Genomic DNA, 27,704 nt, shown 5'->3' with positions numbered 1-27,704 from the left:
CATTTGCATATACATATGTTTTATGTTTCAGGAACCAGAGGCTACTGTTAAGGAATTTATGACTACCAATCCCATACTCACTGAAATTGAAGCTCAAATCAGATATTACCAGGTATGCTCTGACATCATAATAGTATAAAAATGCTAACAATCTTGAAGGAATGGTAATTGTAAATCATGTTGATTTATTTTTTTATAGAAACTTGAAACAGAGAAAGAAGAGATGCAGCTTAGCTACAGGGTAGGTGCCACATTGTTGAGCACAGAACCACTCAAACTGGCTCTGATTACTGAGGCCAAGAACTGGAAGATGGCATATGCCAAGGCTCTGAACGAGAAGTGTGCTCATGAAATGGATGAGATACTTGACTTCATTGACAATCTCACTAAACGTTTGTCTCGTCCCGTCAAAGACTTGGATGATGTCAGATCTCACATGGCCTCCCTCGCAGAAATTCGTGAGGCTGAAATCCGAATCGACATGACAATCACCCCAATGGAAGAAAGCTATGCAATGCTGAACAAGTACAATATTTTCTTCAATGATGGCAATGCTGAGAGAGTTGATACTCTGTCTTACGGCTGGAAGAAGCTGATCGCTCAGTCACAGCAGGTCCAGAACCACCTGCTTAAGATCCAGCCTGAGTTCAAGGCGGACCTCTTAGCTGGTGTAGAACAGTTCATTGTAGATAACAAGGAATTTGTTTCTGACTATGACACCAAGTAAGACTTACCTATTACTTTATTTTTTTCACTTGCTTGTTATAAGGAACTCTTATTGTGATAAGAAGGAATAAAATATTTCATCTAAGGTTTAAGACATTTCAGTAACTTGGTTGTTAAAATTTGATCAATAGGTTAATCAGATATAATGGAACTTTTTCTGGTGTTCTTTATGATAAAGTTTAATTCTACCTTTGACAGGGGTCCTATGGAAGAAGGAATACACCCACGCGAGGCCTCTGACAGGCTGAACATCTACCAGGCCCGCTTTGATGAGCTGTGGAGGAAGTACACGACTTACTCTGGTGGGGAGGAACTGTTTGGCTTGCCAGTGACTCAATACCCAGACCTCCAGAGGATCAGAAAGGAACTGAATCTCCTTCAGAAACTTTACCAGCTGTACAACGTTGTGTTGGAGAATGTCAATGGATATCAGGATATCCCCTGGGTGGAGATTGATATTGAGAAGATTAACAATGAGTTGCTAGACTTTGGCAACAAGTATGTCATTGCAAATATTTTTATACTGTATATTTTAGTTTCGAAAAATTTATAGTTTTCTTTTCAGAAATTTGAAAATCACAATGAATCTGACTGGATGTTTAATTGATATTCTGTAGTTTCCGTATACCAGTAAAACATTTATGAATGATGATACATTTAAGGTGTAGAAATATTTATTTTTACAATGCATCATGAGATGATATCCATCATATTATAATCATTAGGTAACTTAGTAAACTGATGCTTTGGAAAGTGAAAGAATTACATGTATATTATCAAGTATAGTAGTAAGGAAATGTTAAGATACAAATATCTTTGAAACACAGGTGCCGAAAACTGCCAAAGGCTTTAAAAGAGTGGCAGGCTTATGAAGAGTTGAAGAAGACAATTGATGACTTTAATGAGACATGCCCTCTTCTTGAGATGATGTCCAACAAAGCGATGATGCCTCGTCATTGGGAGCGCATCGCTCAGATCACTGGCCACACTTTTGATGTAGAAGCAGATAACTTCCTGCTAAGAAATCTGATGGAGGCTCCTCTGTTACAGTACAAAGAGGACATAGAGGTAGGTCAGAGTACTGGCTTCTTTAGCAACTGATCAGGGAGTTATACAGAATCCGTATTTAACCTTTATAACAAAACTGATGGTAGTATTGGTACTTGTCAGGATGTATGCATCTCTGCAGTGAAGGAGAAGGACATAGAAGCCAAACTGAAGCAGGTGGTTAATGACTGGAGTGCCCAGGACTTCCAGTTCTCCAGCTTCAAAACCCGAGGAGAGCTTCTCCTTAAAGGTACATTGTTAATTATTTACAAGTCATCATATTTAGAATACACCACATCTGTCAAGTGAACAGTCAATATAAAAAGTTGTATTTGTTTATGATCATAACTTTCTCTGTAGTGTGAACAACTTACTTCATACATTGACTTCTCAGGTGTAATTTAACAGAATGTGTGCAGTGTAACTTCATTCTTTTTTTTAGGGATTAAACACTGACTTCTCATGAAAACAGCTTTTTCTTCATGATCTATTTTCAGTGTGCTTTTTTTTACTAACTGCAATGTTTATGTTGATGATTTCCAGGTGACACAACTTCTGAAACAGTGGCCCTAATGGAGGACAGCTTGATGGTGCTAGGTTCCCTACTCAGTAACAGGTATAATGCTCCCTTCAAACCCAAAATCCAGGAGTGGGTCCAGAAACTGACTGGAACCACTGAAATCATTGAGAACTGGCTGGTGGTGCAGAATCTGTGGATCTACCTGGAGGCTGTCTTTGTGGGTGGTGACATTGCCAAACAGCTGCCACAGGTACTGTACTCTGTGTGATTAGGTAGAAAGATTATAGTGAACAAGTTTTGATGGAATGAGCAGTGTACTGTAATACATGTTTGTATGTTTGGAAGTTAAAAATAAAGTGTTAAAAAGTGCAGAGTATATTTATCCATTATATTGTCATTACGACTTAGAGATAAAAAACTGATTACAGAAGTAAAAAGTTCGCTTATGAAAAAATTAAAACATTTAATTCAAACTTGTTTTCATTTAATTTATTTTAGGAAGCTAAGCGCTTTAGCAACATTGACAAGTCTTGGATGAAGATAATGCAGAGAGCTCATGAGATTCCTAATGTGGTACAGTGTTGTGTAGGGGATGACACCCTGAGTCAGCTTCTCCCTCATCTCCTGGAGCAGTTAGAGATCTGTCAGAAGTCCCTGACTGGCTACCTGGAGAAGAAGCGTCTCATCTTCCCTCGATTTTTCTTTGTGTCTGATCCGGCCCTGCTGGAAATTCTGGGTCAGGCCAGTGACTCGCACACCATTCAGGTCAGTCTCAGATTAATGTAAACTTAACAATTCAAACAGACAGACAGATGGACAGGGCAAAAACTATATACCCCCGAATCTTTGATTAAAAAAAAACAAAATAGAACAGAAGAAAAATGTTTTATTCACCTGTGATTGTTAAAACTCGATCATTTGTGTGTTTTATATTGCAGGCCCATTTGTTGAGCGTATTTGATAACACCAAGACTGTGACATTTGATGAGAAAGTTTATGACAAGATTCTATCCATCAACTCACAGGAAGGAGAGAATGTAGGACTGGAGGAACCTGTCATGTGTCAGGTAAGTCAAATTTTGGGTCATGTTTCTGTCTATTGCATTGATACGAAGAGAGTCTTCATAAATTATGGAAATTTAATAGAAAAAATGAATGATTCTTCATTTGATTAAAAATGAATTGATAAAAGTGATGGATATTTAGTTTTGATATAATTGCAGGGTAATGTTGAGATTTGGCTGGGAGACTTACTGCGTGTGTCAAGGAAGTCCATCCACAGCATCATCAGATCAGCAGCCATCAGTATTGGAGATCCAAGCTTCAAACTTATAGAGTTTGAGAACATGTTCCCTTCACAGGTCAGAAATGTTCAGTGAGATCAATTTATTCAACAAATTTGTAAATTCTGATGTTGTTCAAAATTCTCTTTCGTAGACAATTTTCAGATGAAAGGTCCTAATAAAAATGATTCATATATTGAATTTTTAGCTCACCTCGACGAAGTCGAGATGAGCTTATGCTATACCCCCGGCGTCGGCGTCGGTGTCGGCGTCGGCGTTAGCGTCGGCGTCCCAGGTTAAAGTTTTAGGAGCAAGTCCCATTCCCAAGTAACTATAAGCCCTACCTGGACCAAACTTGCATGGATGATGCATCTAGGGATGGACACTACCAAACTTGCTTCGGATGCTGGATCTGACCTAGATTTTCCAGATGAGTGACCAGGTTAAAGTTTTAGGAACAGGTCCATTCCTTAGTAACTATAAGCCCTACCTGGATCAAACTTGCATTGATGATGCATCTAGGGATGGACACTACCACACTTGCTTCGGATGCTGGATCTGACCTAGATTATCCGGATGAGTGACCAGGTTAAAGTTTTAGGAGCTGGTCCATTCCCAAGTAACTATAAGCCCTACCTTGACCAAACTTGCATGGATGATGCATCTAGGGATGGACACTACCAAACTTGCTTCGGATGCTGGATCTGACCTAGATTTTCCAGATGAGTGACCAGGTTAAAGTTTTAGGAGCTGGTCCATTCCCAAGTAACTATAAGCCCTACCTTGACCAAACTTGCATGGATGATGCATCTAGGGATGGACACTACCACACTTACTTCGGATGCTGGATCTGACCTAGATTTTCCAGATGAGTGACCAGGTTAAAGTTTTAGGAGCAGGTCCATTCCCAAGTAACTATAAGCCCTACCTTGACCAAACTTGCATGGATGATGCATCTAGGGATGGACATGGCCACACTTACTTCGGATGCTGGATCTGACCTAGATTTTCCGGATGAGTGACCAGGTGAAAGTTTTAGGAGCAGGTCGATTCCGAAGTATCTATAAGCCCTACCTTGACCAAACTTGCATGGATGATGCATCTAGGGATGGACACTACCAAACTTGCTTCGGATGCTGGATCTGACCTATATTTTCCAGATGAGTGACCAGGTTAAAGTTTTAGGAGCAGGTCCATTCCCAAGTAACTATAAGCCCTACCTTGACCAAACTTGCATGGATGATGCATCTAGGGATGGACATGGCCACACTTACTTCGGATGCTGGATCTGACCTAGATTTTCCAGATGAGTGACCAGGTGAAAGTTTTAGGAGCAGGTCCATTCCCAAGTAACTATAAGCCCTACCTTGACCAAACTTGCATGGATGATGCATCTAGGGATGGACATGGCCACACTTACTTCGGATGCTGGATCTGACCTATATTTTCCAGATGAGTGACCAGGTTAAAGTTTTAGGAGCAGGTCCATTCCCAAGTTACTATAAACCCTACCCGGACCAAACTTGCATGGATGATGCATCCAGGGATGGACACTACCACACTTGTTCAGATGCTGGATCTGATCTAGATTTTCCACATGTGAGACCAGGTTTAGATTTAGGAGTAGTCTCATTCCCAAGTAACTATGAGCCCTACCTGGACCAACCTTTCATGGATGATGCATCTAGGGATGTACACTAACCAACCTGCTTCGAATGCTGGATCTGACCTAGATTTTCCACATGAGTGAATTTTAGCCATATTTTAACCAAATTAGCATGGATGATGTATCTAGGGATGGACACTTCCAGACTTGCCTTGGATTCTGAATCTGATGTACATTTTCCAGAAGAGTGACCAGGGTAATTTTTTTGGAGTAGCTATATAAAATTATGGCCTGTTATGATTAAACTTGCATAGATGGTGCATCTAAGGATGAAAACTTCCAGACTTGCTTTGGATGTTGGAACTGACCAAAATTTTCTTGATTACTAAACAGGTCAAAAGTTTTTTGAGCAGGTCTATAATTAAATCAAACTTGCATGGATATTGATCTTGGGATGTACCCTAACTAGAAAAAAAATATGATGTGAAATTTGCCTTACATGTAGATAACATTCGTCGAGGTGAGCTTCGTAATCTTTGATTACCTATGTTTATGATATCTTTAGGCTAGTTTGCTGGTATTTTTTTTCTTCACTAACCAGTTTCTTTGCTTCTGCAGATTGGACTGTTGGGTATCCAGATGTTATGGACTAGAGATTCAGAAGAAGCTCTGAACAATGCTCGAGTTGATAAGAAAATAATGCAGAACACCAACCAAAAATTCTTAGACATTCTGAATGAGCTCATTGCCATGACAACCACTGAATTGACCAAAATTGAGAGAACCAAATTCGAGACCCTCATTACAGTTCACGTCCATCAGAAAGACATTTTTGATGACTTGGTAAGTCTAGATGTCAAACAGAAGATGGAGAAGAATTATGTCAATTTTATGAGGGATTATGTGTGAGAATTAAAAGAATTGTTGATCAGATTTTATAACTTTTGTTGAAACATGAAGTATATAACTGATTGGTATGGTAAGCCATTCTTTATGTTAAAATCGCTTTATTGTTTTTAATATAGATTGCGAATTTGATTGAGTAAAAGAAAAAGGGGGTATAGAAAATGGAAATTCTGCATAAATCTTTTTATGTTATCTTGAATTTTAAACAGGTAAAGATGCACATTCGCTCGCCCAATGACTTTGAGTGGCTGAAGCAGTCCAGGTTCTACTTCAAGGAGGACACGGATCAGTGTCTGATTTCCATCACTGATGTAGACTTCACCTACATGAATGAGTTCCTGGGGTGCACTGAACGTTTGGTCATCACTCCCCTCACTGACAGGTAAGATCAAGAAATAGGACACAGATTTTCTGACCTGTAGAGTAAGATTTAGTTAAATGTAAGGCAACAGGGACATTACAGCAGCAATAATAATGTCAGATAACCTACATTAGTTTCAGTAAATGCATTATTCTTTCTTGTTTGTTTCAGATGTTACATCACCCTGGCTCAGGCCTTAGGAATGTCCTTAGGAGGTGCTCCTGCTGGACCCGCCGGTACAGGGAAGACAGAGACCACCAAAGACATGGGTCGCTGTCTGGGCAAATATGTGGTCGTATTTAACTGCTCCGATCAGATGGACTACAGAGGACTGGGTCGAATCTACAAAGGTCAGAATTCTCAGATCAGATTCTATGTTTTCTTTACTGTCTTCCTCTGAAGAAAAGAAACTAGAAGAATTTAAAAAGAATAAAATGATCAAGTTTTGTTGTTATCAGAATAATTTGACAAAATACTAGTTTAGAAAGTAAAAAATCAGAATGCATAAAATTTATTTTGTTGTCAAAAATGAATATTTATGTGATCTGTGTTGTTTACAGGCCTGGCACAGTCTGGATCCTGGGGATGCTTTGATGAGTTTAACAGAATTGAGTTGCCTGTGTTGTCTGTGGCTGCTCAACAAATTGCCATTGTATTGCTCTGTAAGAAGGAGAGGAAGTCACAGTTTATCTTCACTGATGGAGACAATGTAGACATGGATCCAGAGTTTGGTATATTCTTGACTATGGTAAGTAAATGCACATTATGACAGAACACAAGATCGAGGCATCTAAAAAAAAAAGATGAAAAAAAAAAAAACCCAAATGTTTCATAAATCACTTTATTTTGACAGTGTTAAAAAAAAAGAATTTGAAGTTGGGAGGGGGGTACTACATGTATTATACCCAAATGTGACTTTTTAAAATGAAGTTTATGTATTGTTTCTTCAATACTGTGATTCAGACATATTGTATATGTGTATGTTAGTTTACTCGATTATTTTTTACCTATCGTGAATAATTTTTGACAACCATTGATTTCAGAATCCTGGTTATGCTGGTCGTCAGGAATTGCCAGAGAATCTGAAGATTAACTTCCGTACAGTAGCCATGATGGTTCCTGACAGAGCCATTATCATCCGAGTCAAGTTGGCTAGCTGTGGTTTCATGCAGAACATTGTTCTTGCCAAGAAATTCTTCACTCTTTACAAACTCTGTGAGGAACAGCTGACAAAACAGGTTCACTATGATTTTGGATTGCGTAATATTCTCTCTGTCTTGCGTACTTTGGGAGCATTTAAACGTGCCAACCCTGAGGATGCTGAAACAGTGATTGTGATGAGAGTTTTACGTGATATGAACTTGTCTAAGCTTGTGGATGAAGATGAGCCTCTGTTTATGTCTCTGATTGACGACTTGTTCCCTGGAATCACACTAGACAAAGCAGGGTATCCAGAAATGGAAGCAGCCATCGAGAAAAATGTAGGTTTATTAGCCATCTTGCTTGTGTTTCAAATAGACAGAGATAAGACAGAAACTGTTGGCCTTGATTTGTGACTGGTAGCCTGTGTAATGTATTTGCTTTCTTACTGTAGGTACTTGATGCTGGACTGATTGTCCACGCCCCATGGATCCTGAAGCTCATTCAGCTGTTTGAGACCCAGAGGGTCAGACACGGTATGATGACCCTGGGACCAACTGGAGCAGGAAAAACTAAGTGCATCAACATGCTGATGAAGGCCATGACAGACTGTGGTGAGCCCCACAAGGAGATGAGAATGAACCCTAAGGCCATCACTGCCCCTCAGATGTTTGGTCGTCTGGATGTAGCCACCAATGACTGGACAGATGGTATCTTCTCCACTCTCTGGAGGAGAACTCACAAAACCAAAAAGGTTAACTAAGTTCTTATCAATTGATTTTCATCAATGGTTTATGTTACGCTTTATTGTTCTCCTAATATTTGTTCAATTTTTTAACAGAAAAGCCCATTAATCTAGAATAAAGATTTACATCTAAATTACACTGTAATTGATACAGATAAAACTTCCATATTTTTAAATCTTTTAAGCTCTTATTTAAGATTTGTATAAACAACTCACAAATATCTATCTTGTTCTTTCCAGGGTGAACATATTTGGCTAATTCTGGATGGTCCAGTAGATGCTATCTGGATTGAGAACTTGAACTCTGTGTTGGACGACAACAAGACCTTGACCCTGGCTAACGGTGATCGTATCCCAATGGCCCCCAACTGTAAGATCATCTTTGAGGTGCACAACATTGACAATGCCTCACCAGCTACAGTCTCCAGGAACGGCATGGTGTTCATGTCCAGTTCCATCTTGGACTGGGATCCTATCCTTAGAGGTAAGTCAGACTCATTAGAGAAGTATTTATACTTTATCTCCATGCATGGTATCACCTTGCTGAGGTTAGTGAGCTTAGAAGGGAGACACTACTCTTAGTATTTATACTCAATAAAAAATCTTTTCAGTCTTTCTTCAGTTTTAAAATTTTTACCATTTGAATTTGTATCTGAATTAGAAAATTATAAAAGAATTTGAAATTTGTTATGCTTGCTGAACAGGATGGTTGAATACACGGCCTGCCAATCAACAGGACACCATTTTCCAAACATGTGAAGCAATCTTCCCCAAACTTTACATTCAAGTCATTCAGAAATATGAAGCCAAAATGCAGGTGCTTGAGTGCATGTATGTGAGGCAGCTTTGTGACTTGTTGGAGGGACTCATTCCATCAGGAGAGGAGGCTAAAGACATCAAAGTGCCCCATCTTCAGAGGATCATCATCTTCGCTCACATGTGGACCCTTGGAGCTCTGTTGGAGCTGGAGGACAGGAAGAAGATGGAGGATTGGTTAAAGGAGAATGTCAATAACCTGCCCCTCCCTCCTGCTGAAGGAGATGACACAATCTTTGAGTATATGGTGGGAGAGACCGGCGAATGGGAGCATTGGTCTGGACTGGTACCTGAGTATGTCTACCCATCTGACTCAGTACCAGAGTACACTAGTATCTTGGTTCCCAATGTTGACAACATCAGAACTGATTATCTCATTGGAACCATTTCCAAGCAGGGCAAGGCAGTGCTCCTGATTGGTGAACAAGTAAGATTTTTTATATCACTAAAACTTGATCTGTACAATTCAGATCAATCATATTCTCCTCTTTCCCATTTATTCTTCATGTTTCTTGTCAAAATGCATTTTTTATTTTACATAACTTTTATATTGTATAATTATATCAATTTTGCTTCTTGTTATCCATGTGGGTATACATGTATATACAAACCTACTGAGAAATTCCTGTTGTCTTACAGGGTACAGCAAAGACTGTAATGGTGCAAGGATACTGTAACAAGTTTGACCCAGAAACTCATGTGTTTAAGAGCTTTAACTTCTCAAGTGCTAGTACACCCTACATGTTCCAGGTAAGCCACTCGGCAATGTCGCATAAACCTTTTAATTAATATACTCGGCAAACACATTGAATATTCTGTGTTTTTGCAAGTGAAAAATACTTTTGTCATGCAACATGTATATCTTTATTTTTAGAGAACCATTGAAAGCTATGTAGACAAGAGAATGGGTACAACCTATGGTCCACCAGCAGGGAAAAAGATGACTGTGTTTGTTGATGACATCAACATGCCCATTATTAATGAATGGGGAGATCAGGTACTTGTGATGTACAATTATAGTCATTGATGATTGCAGACCTTTCGTCAAGATGGTCTATCAGATATATATGTAGACTAATTTTTTTAAAGTAAATTTTGACTGGATATTTGTAGGTGACCAATGAGATCACCCGCCAGATGATGGAAGCTAAGGGATTTTACAATCTGGAGAAGCCTGGAGAATTCACAAACATTGTAGACATCCAGATGGTTGCTGCCATGATCCACCCAGGTGGGGGTCGTAATGACATCCCATCCCGACTTAAACGACACTTCAACATCTTCAACTGCACTCTTCCATCAAACAGCTCTATTGATAAGATCTTCAAGACCATTGGCAAAGGCTATTTCATTCCGGTAAGTCTTAGAGTTGTGATGTACTTGTATACATTGTATGTTAAGTAAATTAATAATGTGCTCTTACCATGCTAACGAGGAATAACCTCAATTTCTTGTTGAAAGTATAATTTATATGGCTTATACATGTATATCAAGTTGGAAACTTTTTAATCAATGCCTCATGTTTGCAACATGTATTTACTGTTTTGCAATCTGTTCAGATGTCTTTAAATGTCTTGTACTCAATTTGTCTAATTGTGTATTAAACCCTGTGAGAGTTACAAATTATCAATGTTCTAAGAAGGAGCATTCTAACTTATGTTTGCTTTTATAATTGCAGCATGTACGTAAAGTATACTAATACTAGCCGTTGTTGACCAATAAGTGTAGTGGTCAATTTTTTCTCTCTTCTTATTACACACACATTTTTATCTGTTATTTTACACTTCACTTTTTTTTTATGTCTACAAACACTGTTCTTTTTTATGGTCCTCCTTTAGATCCTTTCTTTATAAAGCAGGGAAAAAATAAGTGTGCAAGATGTATTTTATAAACTGTCACTTGAAAAGTCTTCAATTCATGCAGTCATGTTATAAATATTTTCTGTGAATATTGTGACTACTGTGTTAGCTGAATTAGAGAGATGTTCACATGTTACAGTAGTATACTGACATTATATTTACATTATCTCCAACAACCCATTATATATTTAGAACATTTTCCTTGGGTCATTTATCCTACATTTATGTATTTATTTTTTCTTATCTTTTGTACAAAGCCATTTATAAAATTAATGAATTGTAAAATGCACATGAATTTGAAAATGGTTTTCTTTCGGCATATTTTACTTGCATGACAATGGCATGAATTATTTCAAATCTGCACAGTTTCAATCAAATCAAATAGTTTCCTATTTCAGAATGTTGTTTCAAACTTTTCTTTCACTACTTTTTATTCATGACAAGCACAGTATCCTCATTATATAATGTTTCTAAGATTTCAACGAGTTAAATTACTTTGTGTTTAAAAATGTATATTGAAATACAAAACTTTTAAGTGTATAAATATTTTGAATTAATAAGAATGTTGCCTACTTGAATGAAGTCACAAGTGCCCTTACCAATCCATCTTGGGATTAATGGATGTTGATTGTTTTTGACAGGGTCGAGAATTCCCAGAGGAGGTCTGTGAACTGGTTAGCTCCCTTGTCCCAGCCACAAGAAAAGTATGGCAGAGGGTCAAGGTCAAGATGTTGCCCACTCCTGCCAAGTTCCACTACGTTTTCAACTTGCGTGATCTGAGTCGTATCTGGCAGGGCATGCTTAATACCACCCCCGAGATTATCAATAATGCTGGGAGAATGATGTCGTTGTGGAAGCATGAGTGTTTCCGCACAATTGCTGACAGATTTGTTGACATGTCAGACAAAGATTGGTTTGACAAGACCATTAAACAGGTATATATATACTGTATATTACTATGAAACATGATATTGTTAAATATTAAAGTACAATTAACTGTCTCTTGGGTTTTGCTTACAAGTACAAAAGTATTTAACAGACCAAAATGGAGAGTTCTTATTGATACATTATTGCACCTCCATAATCTTGCAATGTAATTTATTTTCTTTTTATACCTTTTAAATGAAATATGATTGAATATTAATTAGTTTACTAATTAACAGGTTGCTGAGGAGGAATGTGGTTCAGCTGCAGTGGCAGACATGGAGGCTGAGCCCTATTTTGTAGATTTCCTGCGTGAGGCCCCAGAACCTACTGGTAAGTCACAACATTTATCTGACTTTAAAATATTTTTATTGCCATGTAAAGTTTACCTGTAAAGGAAAATTAATAGTATTGAAATATAGTAACTATCAAGTGAATGAGTATGTCTAAGATTATTACAGTAGGTTCCCAGTTGCTCAGGTTTTAAATATAGGAAATTTACAGTATGTTACAATGTTTTCTTAGGGAAAGCGAAGATGATGCAGAGTAAAAAGAAATCACGTAGAGTAGATAATTAGTTAGATTATCACTCAGTATTTTTATTCAAAGTGGTATTCACAGAATCGAATTTGATTCTCATGTTAGCTTTTGTCAATTGATTTGTTATTAAGCTCAATGTTTTGTTCCAGATTAGCCAATTCAGTCCCAAGTTTTCACTTGCATAATGTGTTCACTTGCATAATGTGTTGTAAGAACCAGAACATTATATAAGGCTGTTTTCACATTTTCAAATCTCTCAAATGGTCATTTCATTTGTTCTTTGTCTTAATCACCCTTTGGTGACCAAGATACATGTAAACACGCAACGAAATTTTATGAATCTGTAAACCATGTAATTGTTTTGGATTGTACTTTCAAGCAGACCCTTTAAGCATTTTGTATAGGGTTCTAGGGTTAAGAAAGCGCATGGTTGATCACTGAGGCCCTTGCACCTCTTGATATCGTAATATGTTGTATATGTACTGGCGAACACCATCATTTATGGAATTCTGATAAGTATTCAATTAATGTAAACTTTGCATGCAAATACGTTTCAGCAAAATCACAAGTAATGTCTGCATGACAAAAATAATGGTTAACTGATCATTTATAGAAACTTCAACGTTTTAAATGAGTTTATTCCTGCAGTTAATTTAAACTTGGTGGCAGTATACAATAACAAAAATATGATAAGAGAAGGCATTTTTCAGTAAAAAAAAAATAATAAATTAATAGAATTCATATTTGGTTCAAATTTAATATTGGCCAGAATTCCAGGTTGAAAAGTTAAGAGTTAAAGAGAGGTGACTGGGATGAGCATTGTGACCTATTGACCTTTTGTTTAGGTGAGGAGACTGATGATGCGGACCTCGAGGCCCCTAAGATCTATGAACCTATCCCAGATCTGGACTTCCTGTCTGAACGCCTCAAGTCTTACCAGGAACAGTACAACGAGACCATTAGAGGCTCCAAGATGGATCTTGTGTTCTTTAAGGTACAGTCTTTTCTTGCAATATGAACCAATAAAGAGTCCTAGATGCTGTCTATTCTACACTTAAGAAAAACAAATGAAACAAAAAAACTGGATTGTTAATGTCATTGTGTATGCAGTGAAATCAAATATTAAAATCTGTGAGGTTTCCATAACAGAGTGTATTTAACAAACATTTTCTGTCAATTATTTGATGTTAGAAAATTAGTGTAAATATAAATAATGTATGCTTATATTCATATTTGTAAATTTTGTTTAGAAAACTTGTCTTGATATGGTTTTAGGATGCCATGACAAATCTGGTGAAGATTTCGCGTGTCATCCGTACTCCCCGAGGCCACGCCCTCTTGGTGGGGGTTGGAGGGTCTGGTAAACAGAGCTTGACCAGACTGGCATCATTCATCGCTGGCTACAAAAATTTCCAGATCACCTTATCCAGGTTACTATACATATTTATTTGAAGACTGAATAGAAAGTAAAAAAATCGAATTCTATGAATGTAGAGATAAGTATGAAATACATTGAACATGCAAAATACAATATGATGATATAAAAGATAATATTGCAAAATGTGTTTGATTTATTTTGTAATTGCAATCGCTTAGGAGGTAAGAATGGATATGGTGTCCAAAAGATTCACATGGAACCAGATTATTGTTTTCACACTGTAAAAAGAGAAAAAAAAATTCCAATGTATTTGGAAAAAAAATTGTATTGCATGTAATTTGTGTATGCCCGAGACTGAGAAGTTTTAAACATAAAACTTTCAACTTTTCAAATTACCATTCTATACCATGGTCTTGAATGACGATTGCTTAAAAATTAGAAGGAAACTGAAAATAACACATTAGCATCAAAATTACTGTGTCTGCCTCTAACTGTGTTAGGTAGATTGTAAGTGTTCAGATTTATGTGCTAAGCTTTTGATTTGTATTGACTGCTTTGTCATGGCACATGTTGCTTGCCTGTCCATAATTCTTGATTCAGAGTATTGCAAATTCAGCTGTCTTATTTTAATTATATTTTAGTCTTTTGAACTGTCTCAATATAAAAAATCATGTGGTTGTCTTTTATTTTGTATTTTGGGAAAATTATTTTTGGCAAAATATTGGAATAATTCTGAAATTCTAAGACTTGTATTTAAGGTCCTACAATGTAACGAATCTCCTGGAGGATCTGAAATTCCTGTACAGAACAGCTGGACAACAGGGAAAAGGAATCACCTTCATCTTCACAGACAATGAGATCAAAGACGAGGGCTTCCTTGAGTACATGAACAACATCCTGTCCTCAGGAGAGGTGGGTCTTACAAAATCTTATTTTCCTCAATGTCATAGACTTACATGTGAAAAGAAGACAGTTTTACTTCAAGGATTGTACATATACCTGTAAGGACAATGCATACCTGTATGTAACAAGGACTATTTTATACTTAGGACTTGAATACCTTTATAATAACTGAAAAATGTGCAGAACTTTTCTTTCTTTGATTTGCCTTTTAATTAGTGACCACTGGAAGTGGTCTGTATAACCATTTGCTTGTAAGAGAGACAGAAAAAGGGAGTATGGCTCAAGGAACCTATGCACCTTTTGTTTTTCCACTCTAACATACATGTTTTTGCTTTTTAAGAGGTGTGTGATTATTAAGTTTCTCAAATATGTATAGGTATCTGGCCTGTTTGCAAGAGATGAAATGGACGAGATCTTGCAAGAACTGATAGCAGAAATGAAGAAAGAATTCCCACGTCGACCACCCACAAACGAAAATCTGTACGATTACTACCTATCTCGATGTCGCCAGAACCTTCATGTGGCTTTGTGTTTCTCTCCTGTAAGTAGTATTTCAGGTTTTTTAAGAGGTGTGACTGGACTGATTTTCAGACATCAGTCAACCTTCAAACTTCCTGTGTAATTTTGTGTTGTATCACCCATAACATTAGGTTGGTGAGAAGTTCAGAAGCAGATCTCTCAAGTTCCCTGGACTTATCTCTGGCTGTACAATGAACTGGTTCCAACGCTGGCCAAAGGATGCCCTGATAGCTGTGTCCAACCACTTCCTTGCTGAATACGACATTTCCTGTACGCCTGCTGTGAAAACAGCTGTTGTCGGAACAATGGGTCTCTTCCAGGTCAGGGTTCAAGAGTTAATAATCTTAAGAAAAACTAAATGACTGCATAGATAGAGTGACCTTTCAGTGCAATGAAGTATTTCTACTATTCTGACACATTTTATCACAGAAGATGAAGAAAAATTAAATTTAAAATTTAAACAAATTAAGTGTTCCATATTATAGAGCAAAATTTGATTAGAGTATCATTGTTTTTTAGTCAAAAATTTTAAAACAAAACAGTGATCGATCTGCTTTAGACTTATTTCTGGGAGCAATAAGTCGTGTATTATAACAACAGAAAAATTGTCATAGATACTTATTAGACTAGGTATGGCCCGAGTTGTAAAGAGGAACACAAAGTATTTACAAAGTATAGGTAACAAATGGAAAGCTTAGTAAACTAACTTTCATTCATGAGGAAGTAATCTTGGCACATTTTCATACTGTTACCACTTGTGGACTTATGCTTTATCGAACAAATGTTACTTTTGTGTTTTACAGGATCTTGTGGCAGAGATGTGCATCGATTACTTCCAGAGATTCCGTCGTCAGACCTACGTTACACCCAAATCTTATCTGTCCTTCATTGCTGGTTACAAGACCATTTACAGTGAGAAGAAAGGAGAAATTGGCATTCTGGCTGAGAGAATGAATACAGGTAAGGTTTTCTCTTTAACATGACACTTGTTGGTTTAAAGAAAAGCCCTTTTGCAGTAACAGTGACAGCTTTCCACTTGTCTTTATGGTGTTGTCAACTTAATTTGCTCATGAAATCCATCATCATTTCAAAGTCTGAATATAGTAATTTTTAGTGGTTTTGTGCTGGCTTTTAGAAATTTTTGTTTTGTTATTTTTAAAATTCTGTAAGTGTGCAGGTTATTTTTAAAATTCTGTTAGTATTCAGGATGAGTTGAAATAACTTGTTTGTGCTCTTAATTTCAGGTTTGAAAAAACTAGTTGAAGCAACAGAGTCTGTAAATGAACTGTCTAAAGAATTGGCAGTCAAGGAGAAGGAGTTAGCCGTGGCCTCTAAGAAGGCTGACCAGGTGCTTGCTGAAGTGACCGTCAGTGCCCAAGCTGCTGAAAAGGTCAAAGCCCAGGTACAGGTGGTCAAGGACAAAGCTCAGGCTATCGTAGACTCCATCTCTGTGGATAAAGCTGCTGCAGAAGAGAAACTTGAGGTTGCCAGACCTGCCTTGGAGGAAGCTGAGGCAGCATTACAAACAATCAAACCAGCCCATATTTCTACAGTGAAGAAGCTAGGTAAACCCCCTCATCTAATTATGAGGATTATGGACTGTGTACTGTTACTCTTCCAGCGCCGTTTAGAGCCCGTAAAAATGGATGAGGAGAGGCCATGTGTCAAACCATCATGGTCAGAAGCCTTGAAACTGATGAGCAGTGGCTCCTTCTTGAATGGTTTAATGACCTTTAATAAGGTAAAGACAGTCTACAGTAAACCATACTTCTTCTCATATGTCAAAATGTCTCTTTGTATTTAACAGTATTCTGTGTATTAGTATGTGTATTTTTTTTCAACTACAGGATACCATCAATGAAGAGACAGTGGAACTGTTACAGCCCTATTTACTAATGGAGGACTATAATTTAGAGACTGCTCAGAAAGTGTGTGGTGATGTAGCAGGACTGTGTTCCTGGACCAAGGCTATGGCCTTCTTCTATGGCATCAACAAAGAAGTATTGCCTCTAAAGGCAAACTTAGCTGTACAGGAGGCTCGTCTACAATCTGCCATGAAAGACTTGAACAATGCCCAGGCACAGCTCGACGAAAAGAACAAGGAGCTGGCCGCTGTAATGGCAATGTATGATGCCGCCATGAAAGAAAAGCAGGTAAGGGAACACATGATTTGTACCTAGGTTACTGGGTCAGATAAGGACAGAGTCTCCTCACACTTCTTGTGTACATCTTATAATCAAATGGAAGCCATAATTATGGAATCTTTTATTAAGTCATAGTTTCCAACAAACGTATAGGCCCAATTTGCTTAGTTTCTCAATCAATTTTTTTCATTATCAAAAGATTTGACATTGAACTTTAAAAATTTCAAAAGAAACTGAATACTCTAATTGAAACAGACAAAAGTGAATATGTCAATTTTCACCCACTGTATGACAGATAAGAAAACTACATGTACACTCTTTGTATAAATGCTGAGAAAACTACAGGAACATATTGGATTGAAAGAAAGGACACATTTTCAATGATAAAAGGGTACTATACTACTGTGTATGTTAAAAATTTACTAAATTTTAATTCTGTTTTAGGCATTAGTGGATGATGCTGAGGCCTGCCGCAGGAAAATGACTAATGCCACGGCCTTGATTCAAGGCCTGTCAGGGGAAAGAATCCGTTGGACCGAGGCCAGCAAGGGATTTGAGGCTCAGATCCACAGACTTGTAGGAGATGTCCTGCTTTGTACTGGCTTCCTGTCCTACACAGGCCCGTTCAACCAGGAATTCCGTAACCTCATCCTGAAAAACTGGAAAAAGGAGATGATTGCCCAGAAAATTCCATTTAGTGATGTAAGAATTAGAGCAGTTCATTTGTACTTCGTGTTGACAGCAAATTTGGTTATTTATTGTTTTCTTTGAGTCTTTGGTGCACATAGAAATAGATATTTTTCATTTCACCACTAGGCATGCTTTTATAAACATCTTGATTCACAGTTTCCCTTTCTGATTTAACAGGACCTGCAGATTGTGTCTATGTTGGTGGACAATGCCACCATTGGAGAGTGGAACCTTGAAGGTTTGCCAAATGATGAGCTGTCAATTCAGAATGGTTTGATTGTAACAAAGGCTTCCCGCTTCCCCCTGCTGATCGATCCACAGGGTCAGGGGAAAGCCTGGATTAAAAAGAGGGAAGGCAAAAATGAATTACAGGTACATATCTTTCAAATAAAAAAATTTAAAAACCCTGACCTGATACATTTCTGTGGAAAATTTTATTCTTTATTGCAAACATTGTTAGAATGCTAAACTGAATAAAAAAGAAATAACCCTATAGTTATTGGTGGAGAGACTGAAAGTCCTTTGTTTTATTTTGTAGGTGACAGCCCTTAACCACAAGTACTTCCGTACCCACTTAGAGGACAGCCTGTCCCTGGGTCGACCCCTTATAATTGAAGATGTGGGGGAGGAACTGGACCCAGCTTTAGACAATGTCCTAGAAAAGAACTTTATCAAGTCAGGCTCCACATTCAAGGTGATTCAAATAAATGTCCTTACATGATCAGAATCACTTAGCATTCATCTCATTAGCTTTACCAAGATCATTTAAACCACATATAAATGATATGAAAAACACATTGAGAACTAATGTTAAAAGCATGATACTATAAGTAATAAAACATCTAATTCTATTCATCATGAAAATGAAATAATATTTAGCTGTTTTCCTTTTTTTAAAGGTGAAAGTTGGAGATAAGGAGGTAGATGTGATGAATGGATTCCGTCTATACATCACTACAAAGCTAGGTAACCCTACCTACACACCAGAAGTGTCTGCTCGGACGTCCATCGTTGATTTCACTGTAACAATGAAGGGTCTGGAGGATCAGCTGTTAGGTGTGGTCATCTTGACTGAGAAACAGGTACAATTCAACATGTCATATCTTGTTCATCTTTATTCTGCTTTGAAACATATAAGTTGTTGATGATCTAGCATGTAAATGCCTAAAAAAAAACAACAAATAAATTTGTTAGCATGCTTAGTGGAAGCTTAGGATATATTAATTAGTTTCTAATAATACATTTATTTCCATTAGCACAATATTTGTGTAATTTTTAGACTAGAAATTATGACAGTTATTACATGCAGTGTCTCTATGTTGTATTATATAGGAACTAGAGCAGGAAAGAGTGTCCCTGATGGAAGAAGTGACAGCCAACAAGAGGAAGATGCAGGAGCTGGAAGATAATCTTCTGTACAGACTGACCTCCACCCAGGGCTCTCTGGTGGAAGACGAGTCTCTAATTGAGGTGCTGCAAGTCACAAAGGCCACGGCAGAGGATGTCAGTGAGAAACTCAAAGTAGCTGCCGAGACTGAGATCAAAATCAACTCGGCTCGTGAGGAATTCAGGCCAGGTAATTCATTGGATATCATTTGGAAACTAGAGAAAAGTTTTCATATGAATTTTAAGGATTTCTTATACTTTATTTTTCTTTAAGATTTGGTTTGAATGTGTAAGATTGGGATTATTTTATTAATTGCTGTCACTTCTTTACCTTTTAGTGTCAAATAGAGGAAGTATTGTGTACTTTGTTATTGTGGAGATGAGCTTGGTCAACATCATGTACCAGACTTCCTTGAAACAGTTCCTGGAACTTTTCGACTTGTCCATGGCTAATTCCCAGAAGTCCCCTATCACCAGCAAGCGTATCAATAACATTATTGAGTACTTGACCTTTGAAGTATTCAAATACACAGCCAGAGGTCTGTATGAGGTAGACAAATTCCTGTACACCACTCTCCTGACATGTAAAATTGAGTTGAATGGAGGCAAGATTCGTATGGAGGAGTTCCAGACCTTCATCAAAGGAGGGGCTGCCTTGGATCTAAATGCAGTGGAGCCCAAACCCAAGAAATGGATTTCAGATATCACCTGGCTCAACTTGGTGGAGCTAAGTAAACTAGGACAGTTTAGCCAGATCTGTAGTCAAGTGGCTAGGAATGATAAGGTAGGTAGAAGTTCTGGTAAGGAACAGTACAGTAAAACATGCTTATAACGAAGTGTCAGGGACAGACAATTCTGCTTAGTTATATGTGTGTAATTCATTGTAGCCCTTAAGTTTCCAATATATTTTAAAGTCAAGGGGATTGAAAATCACTTTGATGTCAATTCCGTGTAAGCATGATTTACTGTATTACTATTTCCTTCAGAGTTGTGCATAGAAAGATTTTGCATTTATAATTTTCTTTAGAGAATCTACTCTTTTTAGCAAAATTTGCTGCAATTTTTCTTTTTCATTAAGTTTAATGTCATTTTAAGCACAACCTGAGCAAAGACTTGTATGAGGTTTCATTATTGAAATTTGCCCATTGTCTGCATTTTCATTGTGGCTAGGGTGGGGTCAGAGCAAGGGGTCAAAGTTATTTTTTAAAAATCTGAAAAACAGCAGGGCCTGACTCAGATGAGCATTTAGACTCATTGGCCTCTTAATTTGAGGTGATATATAGTTAAACTTGAGGGGTATTTAAGTTTGTTGTATGTTTTTTTTTTTTTTAAATTTTATAGGCCTGGAAGAACTGGTTTGATGATGATGCTCCGGAAGAGTGCACTATTCCAGATGGCTACTCCACAACTCTGGATACATTCCGTAAGCTGCTCCTGATCCGATCCTGGTGCCCTGATAGAACAGTACCCATGGCGAAAACTTACATTGCAGAAGCTATGGGTCCTAGGGTAGGTGTCTGTGAAGTCCATTCAAAAGTTTACATTTTCTAGCACAAGTACATGTACTTCAAAACTTTCTGTATTTGTATTCTTGTTTGTAAAAAAAAGACCCAGTTGGAATGCTGTGATTCAGTCAATATTTCCAATGCAATGAAATACATGTAAACAATGGTAAAGGCAGTGGGGAAATATAAACATGATTTGATTTCTTGTGTCCAGTTTGCGGAAAGCGTCATCTTGAATTTGGAAGAAATGTGGAAAGAATCTAACATCAGGACTCCCATGGTTTGTTTCCTGTCAATGGGATCTGACCCAACAGAAAACATCATGGGTCTAGCCAAGAAGAAGAACATCAAGTGTGGCTACATCTCCATGGGTCAGGGTCAGGAGGTCCATGCCCGCAGGCTTATTTCTGCCTCCATGCAGGACGGTTCCTGGGTCCTGCTTCAGAACTGTCACTTGGGTCTGGACTTTATGGATGAATGTCTAGATACGGTCAGTTTATACATATGTTTCTTTAACCACTTTTATTAAATACCATTGTGTTAATATACAGACCACTCTTCTGAAGTCTTCACTTCTGTTTACAGACTCCTCATAAGTTACAGATTTGAATTTCTTCAAACAATCTTACTCTTTTCTATAGCTTAATGCAACCAAATTCCTTGAGATTTATAAGTGCAAAAACTGAAATGAATGCAGATTTCTTTAGAGATATCATTTGTAAAATAGTGTAGAACTAACACATGTTTTTGTCACTTTAGGTCATCACAGCTGAAAACGTAAATGAAAATTTCCGTATTTGGATGACAACTGAGGAGCACAAGAAATTCCCAATCAATCTGCTCCAGAGTTCAATCAAGTTCACTAATGAACCTCCACAGGGTGTCAAAGCTGGTCTGAAGAGGACATATGCTCTTATTACTCAGGTTATTTATCGTGTGGCTTTTTAGAAATTCCCATTTTTTGGGACAAGCACAGCTGCAAAAGTCTTTTTTCTGAAATATTTACACAAGCCTTGAGCATTTTTTTTTAAAGCTTATAATTGGTTTTAGTCTAAAAGGGTTGTTAACATGGTCTTTTTTCACAATCTCAATGAAAGTAACAATATTCTTAAATGAATTCACTATACCTGCAGTATTGATAAAAATCTTTAATGGTGTTCTCATTGGTAAACAGGAACAACTAGAGTACACAAACCTGCCGCAATGGAAGCCAATGTTGTACGGCGTGGCCTTCCTCCACACCACCGTCCAGGAAAGGAGGAAGTTTGGACCCATTGGATGGAACATTCCATATGAATTTAACCAGGCTGATTTCACTTCCACCGTCCAGTTTATACAGAACCATCTGGATGACATCGATCCAAAGAAGGTCAGTCAGTAAAGCCATGAAATTAATTATTGAGTGTCAATTTTTTGTTAGCATTTTCTTTCAAATTTCTCTGATGTATTCGAGTAAATAAAATGAATATGGAAAGGCACTTCATCAAATTTATGTACTGTATATTCATCTTGTAGTGCTCTCAGGAAAACCTTTTTTCATATTTTTCTTGTTTAACTATGATATTTTCTGTTTGTTGTACAGGGTGTGTCCTGGAACACTGTCAGATACATGGCAGGAGAGGTACAGTATGGAGGTCGTGTCACAGACGACTATGACAAGCGACTTTTGAACACATACTGTAAGGTGTGGTTCAGTGAGGCTATGTTCTCTGACAGCTTCCAGTTCTACACAGGATACAAGATCCCCAAATGTAAGAATCTGGATGAATACAGAACGTACATAGAGACTCTGCCTCTACGAGACTCCCCAGAATGCTTCGGTCTGCACTCCAATGCTGACATCACGTAAGTGTTCCAGTTCTGTTTTTGTCTTGAAGTACATAGGGCAATGCTGATGACTTTTTGGTTTATCTTACTCCACTCTAAGATTTAGATAAGTTATGTAAGATACTGATTTCATATGATTATTAGTGTAATACCTTCTCTTTGTTTTACTGTGACTAAAAATCAAAGATCATAATAGGATCAGAACTGTTGAAATCTCAGTAAAAGAGAAAGTGCTGCACAAAGAGAGTACACATTAATGGAATTTTGATTTTGTTAGATACCAGACCAACACAGCAAACACAATGCTGGCCAACATTGTGGACATCCAGCCTAAGGATGCCGGCGGCGGTGGTGGTGAGACCAGAGAGACGGTGGTGTACAGACTGGCAGATGACATGTTGGAGAAACTGCCACAGGACTATATTCCTCATGAGGTATGCTAACTGTAAAATATATACAAGGGTTTAAATCACAGGGAAACATGCTAGGTGGTCTTTTGTAAAAGAAAGAGTAAAAAAAAAATGTGATTGGAAAGAAGGAAAATGAAATATCAATCAGAAAAATTCATTCAATGATTGTGTATGAAGAGATATTCAAACATGACATTCAAACAAAGCAACAGCTAGAGCAATGCTAGAACACTTGCTACTTTAAATTTAGCCTTATTTATATTCTATATAAGCATTAACTAAATTAACTAAATAACTGTAGATCTATATATACATGTAGTTTAAGATAAAAGATTTCTGAGACAGCTGAATCAACGTTATTGGGTTTATTTTCAAGAATTTTTTGAAACATTTGTGTAAAATGAAATATCCTTGACAGGTGAAAGAGAGACTGAAGAAAATGGGTCAGCTTCAGCCAATTAACATTTTCCTTCGCCAAGAGATTGACAGAATGCAGAAGGTCATCACTTTAGTCCGTAATACCCTTATGGACCTAAAACTGGCCATTGATGGAACCATCATTATGAGTGAAAACCTTCGTGATGCTCTAGACAACATGTTTGATGCTCGTGTCCCCACGAATTGGAAGAAGATTTCCTGGGAGTCGGCTACACTAGGTTTCTGGTTCACTGACTTGCTTGACCGTAACCAGCAATTCTCCACCTGGTTGTTTGAGGGCCGACCAACTTCGTTCTGGATGACTGGATTCTTCAATCCACAGGTATAATGCTTAATAGTGTCGATAAAAAGTCTTTCTCTTGTCTATACAGTGGTAAAGTTTATAGACTTATATTCTGTCTATTTTTTGGATTGAAAGAATTTAATGGTAAAAAATAAGTAACAAGATAGGCAATGAAACACTCAGACTTATTCAACTAAAACAGTGATGTGTTTAAGAACTGTTGTTTAGATGACTAAAAGAAGATTCTTGTTAACATATGACAAAAGTGTTAAGTTTTTATGTTGTTTGTGTAGGGTTTCCTGACAGCCATGAGACAGGAGATCACTAGAGCTCACAAGGGCTGGGCTTTAGATGCTGTAGTCCTGGACAATGACATCACTAGAATGATGAAGGAGGATATCCACAGTCCTCCCAATGAAGGTCAGTCTCGCTCACCTATACATAATACTTCTACTGAAATTATGATGCTGTAGGTCATAGAAGTGATATACACGCTATTTGCTCTTTTCTGTTGGTAACATAGATTCCCACTGATGTAGATTCTTTCTAATATATAGATGTTCTCTATGTAATTTATTTTTTAAAAAAAAAATGTTATTTCTTAGTATATGAACTAGGAAGTTTCTTGTTAATTTTGGAATTAGATTATTGAATAAAATATCTTTGGAAATTCTGCATTAAATTTCATCAGTGAAATTTGTATATGGACTTTATCTGATTATAATGCTCTTTGTCAATACAGGTGTGTACATTTATGGATTGTACCTGGATGGTGCTGGATGGGACCGCAGAAACTGCCGCCTGGTCGAGCCCACTCCTAAGGTTCTCTACACCTTACTGCCCGTTGCCCACGTCTTTGCCGTCAATGTGGACAAACCGAGCAAGACCACCAATCTGTACGAGTGCCCAGTGTACAAGAAGCCCAGGCGTACAGACTTGACCTACATCTTCCCACTAGCACTGAAGACCAACAAGAATCCAGATCACTGGATCCTGCGTGGTGTCGCTTTGTTGTGCGACATCAAATAAACTGCAATTCAATCAGACTACTGCTAAATTTAACCATGCAAGTCTATGATTTTTCTGTGTGGAGTTTTGCCATGTCAGACTTTATGAGTTGTTTTTGTGTGACAGTATAATTTTGGCATAATAACAAAAGTTGTGCAAGTTTCCATTTTATTTTCTTAAAAAAAAAAAACAATTACAAATATTGTGATAAATCCAAGTAATTTCCATTATGTGTGTTTTATATACCAGTCTGATATGATTTATACATTCCGTCCAATTATTCTCTTAACCAGAACAGTATTTTTTTGTATTTATTTTTTTTTCTTTGCGTGTTCTATTTTGTATTTTTCCTCTTTATTTTCCACTACAATAATATCAAGTGTTTATGCATAAACTATACAAATGAACACAATTTCGTCCTTTCAGTACCTACATGTACATGTATTTAAATTTTTGTTTATTTATTTATTCCATTTGTTGTTATACATGCACGGAAATTGTTGTTTTTGTTACATGTTTACATATTGTATGAAAATAAGCTAAATTTTGTGTTGATTTGAAATAATAAAATATATAACATTTATTAAGGCTTTGTTTTATTTTATCAGATTGTTGCAAATACATGACAGATATAAAGACAAATAAAGGGGGTGCACTTGATTGACATTCAGCGGGAATTTGAGCGCACTTGAAAATTTCATTGATCTGTCACATGAAATTTTAGCTTTCTTTTGATGTAACTATCAAGTTCCTATGAAAAAGGAAAAGAAAACATTTTCCTGATACAGTTGAACTTCGGTATCTCGAACACGGATATCTCGAATACCATGGATATGTTGAAGTGACGGGGAAGTCCTTACCACATATTTCTTTAGTATTTTACCCTCGATGTCTTGAACCCTTGGATATCTCGATGTTTTTTCTCGGTCCTATTGAGTCCAGATAATGAGGTTTGACTGTATTTTGACTTGCTAAAAAATAACTTGAAAAATGGCTAGATGAGTCATTTGGTATTAAATGTTACATTTTTAAACACGTTTTTCTAAATGAAAATTACTATGTGTCCTCTCTCAATGATTTAATAACGTTATTTGTGTGCATTTTAATTCAAAGAAATAGGACCTAGAGTCCATAAAAAAAATTAAAACCCCCAAAAATACCATTGTGTAAAGGGTGTGCTTTGTTGTCATGGTGACTCTCTCTATATGAGTGAAAAATCCTCGAACGGGATGTAAAACAACATACAATCAATCTATCAAGACACAGTTTAACTGGTATCTTGAGCACCGATATCTCCGATACCATGGATATGTTGAAGTGATTTGGAAGTCCCAACCACTTGTTCTTTAAGTATTTTACCCTTGATATCTTGAATTCTCAGATATCTAGAAGTTGTTTCTTGATCCCATCAAATTCACGATAATGAAGTTTTACTGTAAGTGGATTTCAATATTGCAATTTGACAAGGTATTTCAAAATGAATATAACATTTTCCTGTGTGTGTATCTTTGTAAAGTGTCCAGCTGTGGTCAGCCGACCAAATATTGGACAATTAATTAATTTTATAAATGTTTTGTACACAATTCCCACACATCACATGCCAATTACACCCATCTTCTTTCTACGCAGTAGAACCCTAGATGTAATGAACATATATATAGGATCTCCCATGATTTGTAGTTGGATATGATTTTTATCCAACGAGTTGTGTGTTTTTTATCCCCAAGCCTTGGCGAGGGGATAAAAACACACGAGTTGGATAAAAGTCATATCCAACTACAAATCATGGGAGATTCTTTTTATCCCATGTTTAATACTTCACAACCAATGTTTTACACTGTTTTATATAGGACTCCACTTTATTTTACTTCATCGCGCTAACGCAAAAACCATTGTGACGTCACAACTGTGGTTTATGAAAAATTTATCCAATGAGTCATATCCACGGGATAAAGGGGTAATCATGGGATAAATATAAATATATAATATACATATACTTAAAGATGTTCATGTATTTTTCTTCATTGAAATCAATTGGAAATCTAAAACGTTCAATCGCCTATATGAACGTACTCTAAACCTTGTCATGACCCAGGAATACATAATTTTCAATAATTAGGAATACCATGATATATATTGCTTTTGCTCAATTAAATTCAAAATAATTACCCACATAATTCTTGTTAAATTATAACAATTTTGCATTTAAAATAATATGTGTCATTTTTCTTCCTTGCAATATTCGGCTCTTTTGTCTATTACCAAAACCAGTTCTGAAAGGCACTTAATTTATATTTATATCCACTGAATATCATCTCCTTTATTTCATATGAAAACTGTGGTCATTTATTAAATAAAAGACAAATGAAAATTAAATTTTTAAAGAGAGAAAATGAGTCAGAGAATGTAAATTTAAGCATTGAATTATTTTTCATATCATCGTTTGTATAACAGCACTTGGCCATACTGACAAATGATCATACTGCAATAACACAAAGAATGATGGATTGCCTCAAAAATAGATTGGACACCATTGACTGCACACTATAAACAGATGCTTGCATGTTCATTTGGCATATGTGGTTGTGCAACACTCTGGTATATAAATTTGAACAATAAGACATGTAGGATCACCCATGATTTGTAGTTGGATATGATTTTTGTCCAACAAGTTGTGCACACGAGTTGGATATAAAACATATCCAGCTACAAATTATGGGATGTTCTTTTTATCCCATGT

General features: G+C 37.0%; 1 protein-coding gene across 1 annotated transcript in view; it reads left to right on the top strand.

Moving 5' to 3' along the window:
• The window catches only part of LOC133185489 (dynein axonemal heavy chain 5-like), a 42,448-nt gene extending 16,978 nt beyond the window's left edge, over nucleotides 1-25,470 (top strand). The window contains exons 22-66 of the mRNA XM_061320746.1: nucleotides 32-112; nucleotides 200-723; nucleotides 925-1,224; nucleotides 1,554-1,794; nucleotides 1,897-2,023; nucleotides 2,317-2,543; nucleotides 2,792-3,058; nucleotides 3,232-3,360; nucleotides 3,517-3,654; nucleotides 5,801-6,025; nucleotides 6,298-6,470; nucleotides 6,621-6,799; nucleotides 7,010-7,197; nucleotides 7,493-7,930; nucleotides 8,044-8,343; nucleotides 8,575-8,818; nucleotides 9,039-9,577; nucleotides 9,790-9,900; nucleotides 10,025-10,147; nucleotides 10,264-10,506; nucleotides 11,651-11,944; nucleotides 12,173-12,266; nucleotides 13,319-13,467; nucleotides 13,749-13,903; nucleotides 14,610-14,763; nucleotides 15,131-15,295; nucleotides 15,405-15,593; nucleotides 16,077-16,233; nucleotides 16,518-17,014; nucleotides 17,121-17,426; nucleotides 17,862-18,119; nucleotides 18,285-18,479; nucleotides 18,646-18,801; nucleotides 19,007-19,189; nucleotides 19,440-19,683; nucleotides 19,832-20,277; nucleotides 20,835-21,002; nucleotides 21,213-21,488; nucleotides 21,758-21,922; nucleotides 22,173-22,367; nucleotides 22,581-22,843; nucleotides 23,103-23,259; nucleotides 23,654-23,995; nucleotides 24,250-24,376; nucleotides 24,699-25,470. Of these exons, the coding sequence (XP_061176730.1) occupies nucleotides 32-112; nucleotides 200-723; nucleotides 925-1,224; nucleotides 1,554-1,794; nucleotides 1,897-2,023; nucleotides 2,317-2,543; nucleotides 2,792-3,058; nucleotides 3,232-3,360; nucleotides 3,517-3,654; nucleotides 5,801-6,025; nucleotides 6,298-6,470; nucleotides 6,621-6,799; nucleotides 7,010-7,197; nucleotides 7,493-7,930; nucleotides 8,044-8,343; nucleotides 8,575-8,818; nucleotides 9,039-9,577; nucleotides 9,790-9,900; nucleotides 10,025-10,147; nucleotides 10,264-10,506; nucleotides 11,651-11,944; nucleotides 12,173-12,266; nucleotides 13,319-13,467; nucleotides 13,749-13,903; nucleotides 14,610-14,763; nucleotides 15,131-15,295; nucleotides 15,405-15,593; nucleotides 16,077-16,233; nucleotides 16,518-17,014; nucleotides 17,121-17,426; nucleotides 17,862-18,119; nucleotides 18,285-18,479; nucleotides 18,646-18,801; nucleotides 19,007-19,189; nucleotides 19,440-19,683; nucleotides 19,832-20,277; nucleotides 20,835-21,002; nucleotides 21,213-21,488; nucleotides 21,758-21,922; nucleotides 22,173-22,367; nucleotides 22,581-22,843; nucleotides 23,103-23,259; nucleotides 23,654-23,995; nucleotides 24,250-24,376; nucleotides 24,699-24,985 (10,419 nt within the window). The 3' untranslated portion in view covers nucleotides 24,986-25,470. The remainder of the gene's footprint in view (nucleotides 1-31; nucleotides 113-199; nucleotides 724-924; nucleotides 1,225-1,553; nucleotides 1,795-1,896; nucleotides 2,024-2,316; nucleotides 2,544-2,791; nucleotides 3,059-3,231; nucleotides 3,361-3,516; nucleotides 3,655-5,800; nucleotides 6,026-6,297; nucleotides 6,471-6,620; nucleotides 6,800-7,009; nucleotides 7,198-7,492; nucleotides 7,931-8,043; nucleotides 8,344-8,574; nucleotides 8,819-9,038; nucleotides 9,578-9,789; nucleotides 9,901-10,024; nucleotides 10,148-10,263; nucleotides 10,507-11,650; nucleotides 11,945-12,172; nucleotides 12,267-13,318; nucleotides 13,468-13,748; nucleotides 13,904-14,609; nucleotides 14,764-15,130; nucleotides 15,296-15,404; nucleotides 15,594-16,076; nucleotides 16,234-16,517; nucleotides 17,015-17,120; nucleotides 17,427-17,861; nucleotides 18,120-18,284; nucleotides 18,480-18,645; nucleotides 18,802-19,006; nucleotides 19,190-19,439; nucleotides 19,684-19,831; nucleotides 20,278-20,834; nucleotides 21,003-21,212; nucleotides 21,489-21,757; nucleotides 21,923-22,172; nucleotides 22,368-22,580; nucleotides 22,844-23,102; nucleotides 23,260-23,653; nucleotides 23,996-24,249; nucleotides 24,377-24,698) is intronic.
• Nucleotides 25,471-27,704: the final 2,234 nt, after the last annotated feature.

Source organism: Saccostrea echinata, unplaced genomic scaffold, assembly GCF_033153115.1.
Source record: "Saccostrea echinata isolate AGI-Se365-2 ecotype Australia unplaced genomic scaffold, CSIRO_AGI_Sech_v1 ptg000012l, whole genome shotgun sequence".
NCBI lineage: Eukaryota > Metazoa > Mollusca > Bivalvia > Ostreida > Ostreidae > Saccostrea > Saccostrea echinata.
The sequence above is the reverse complement of the archived record's forward strand: the minus strand, read 5'-3'. Positions and strand labels throughout refer to the sequence as shown.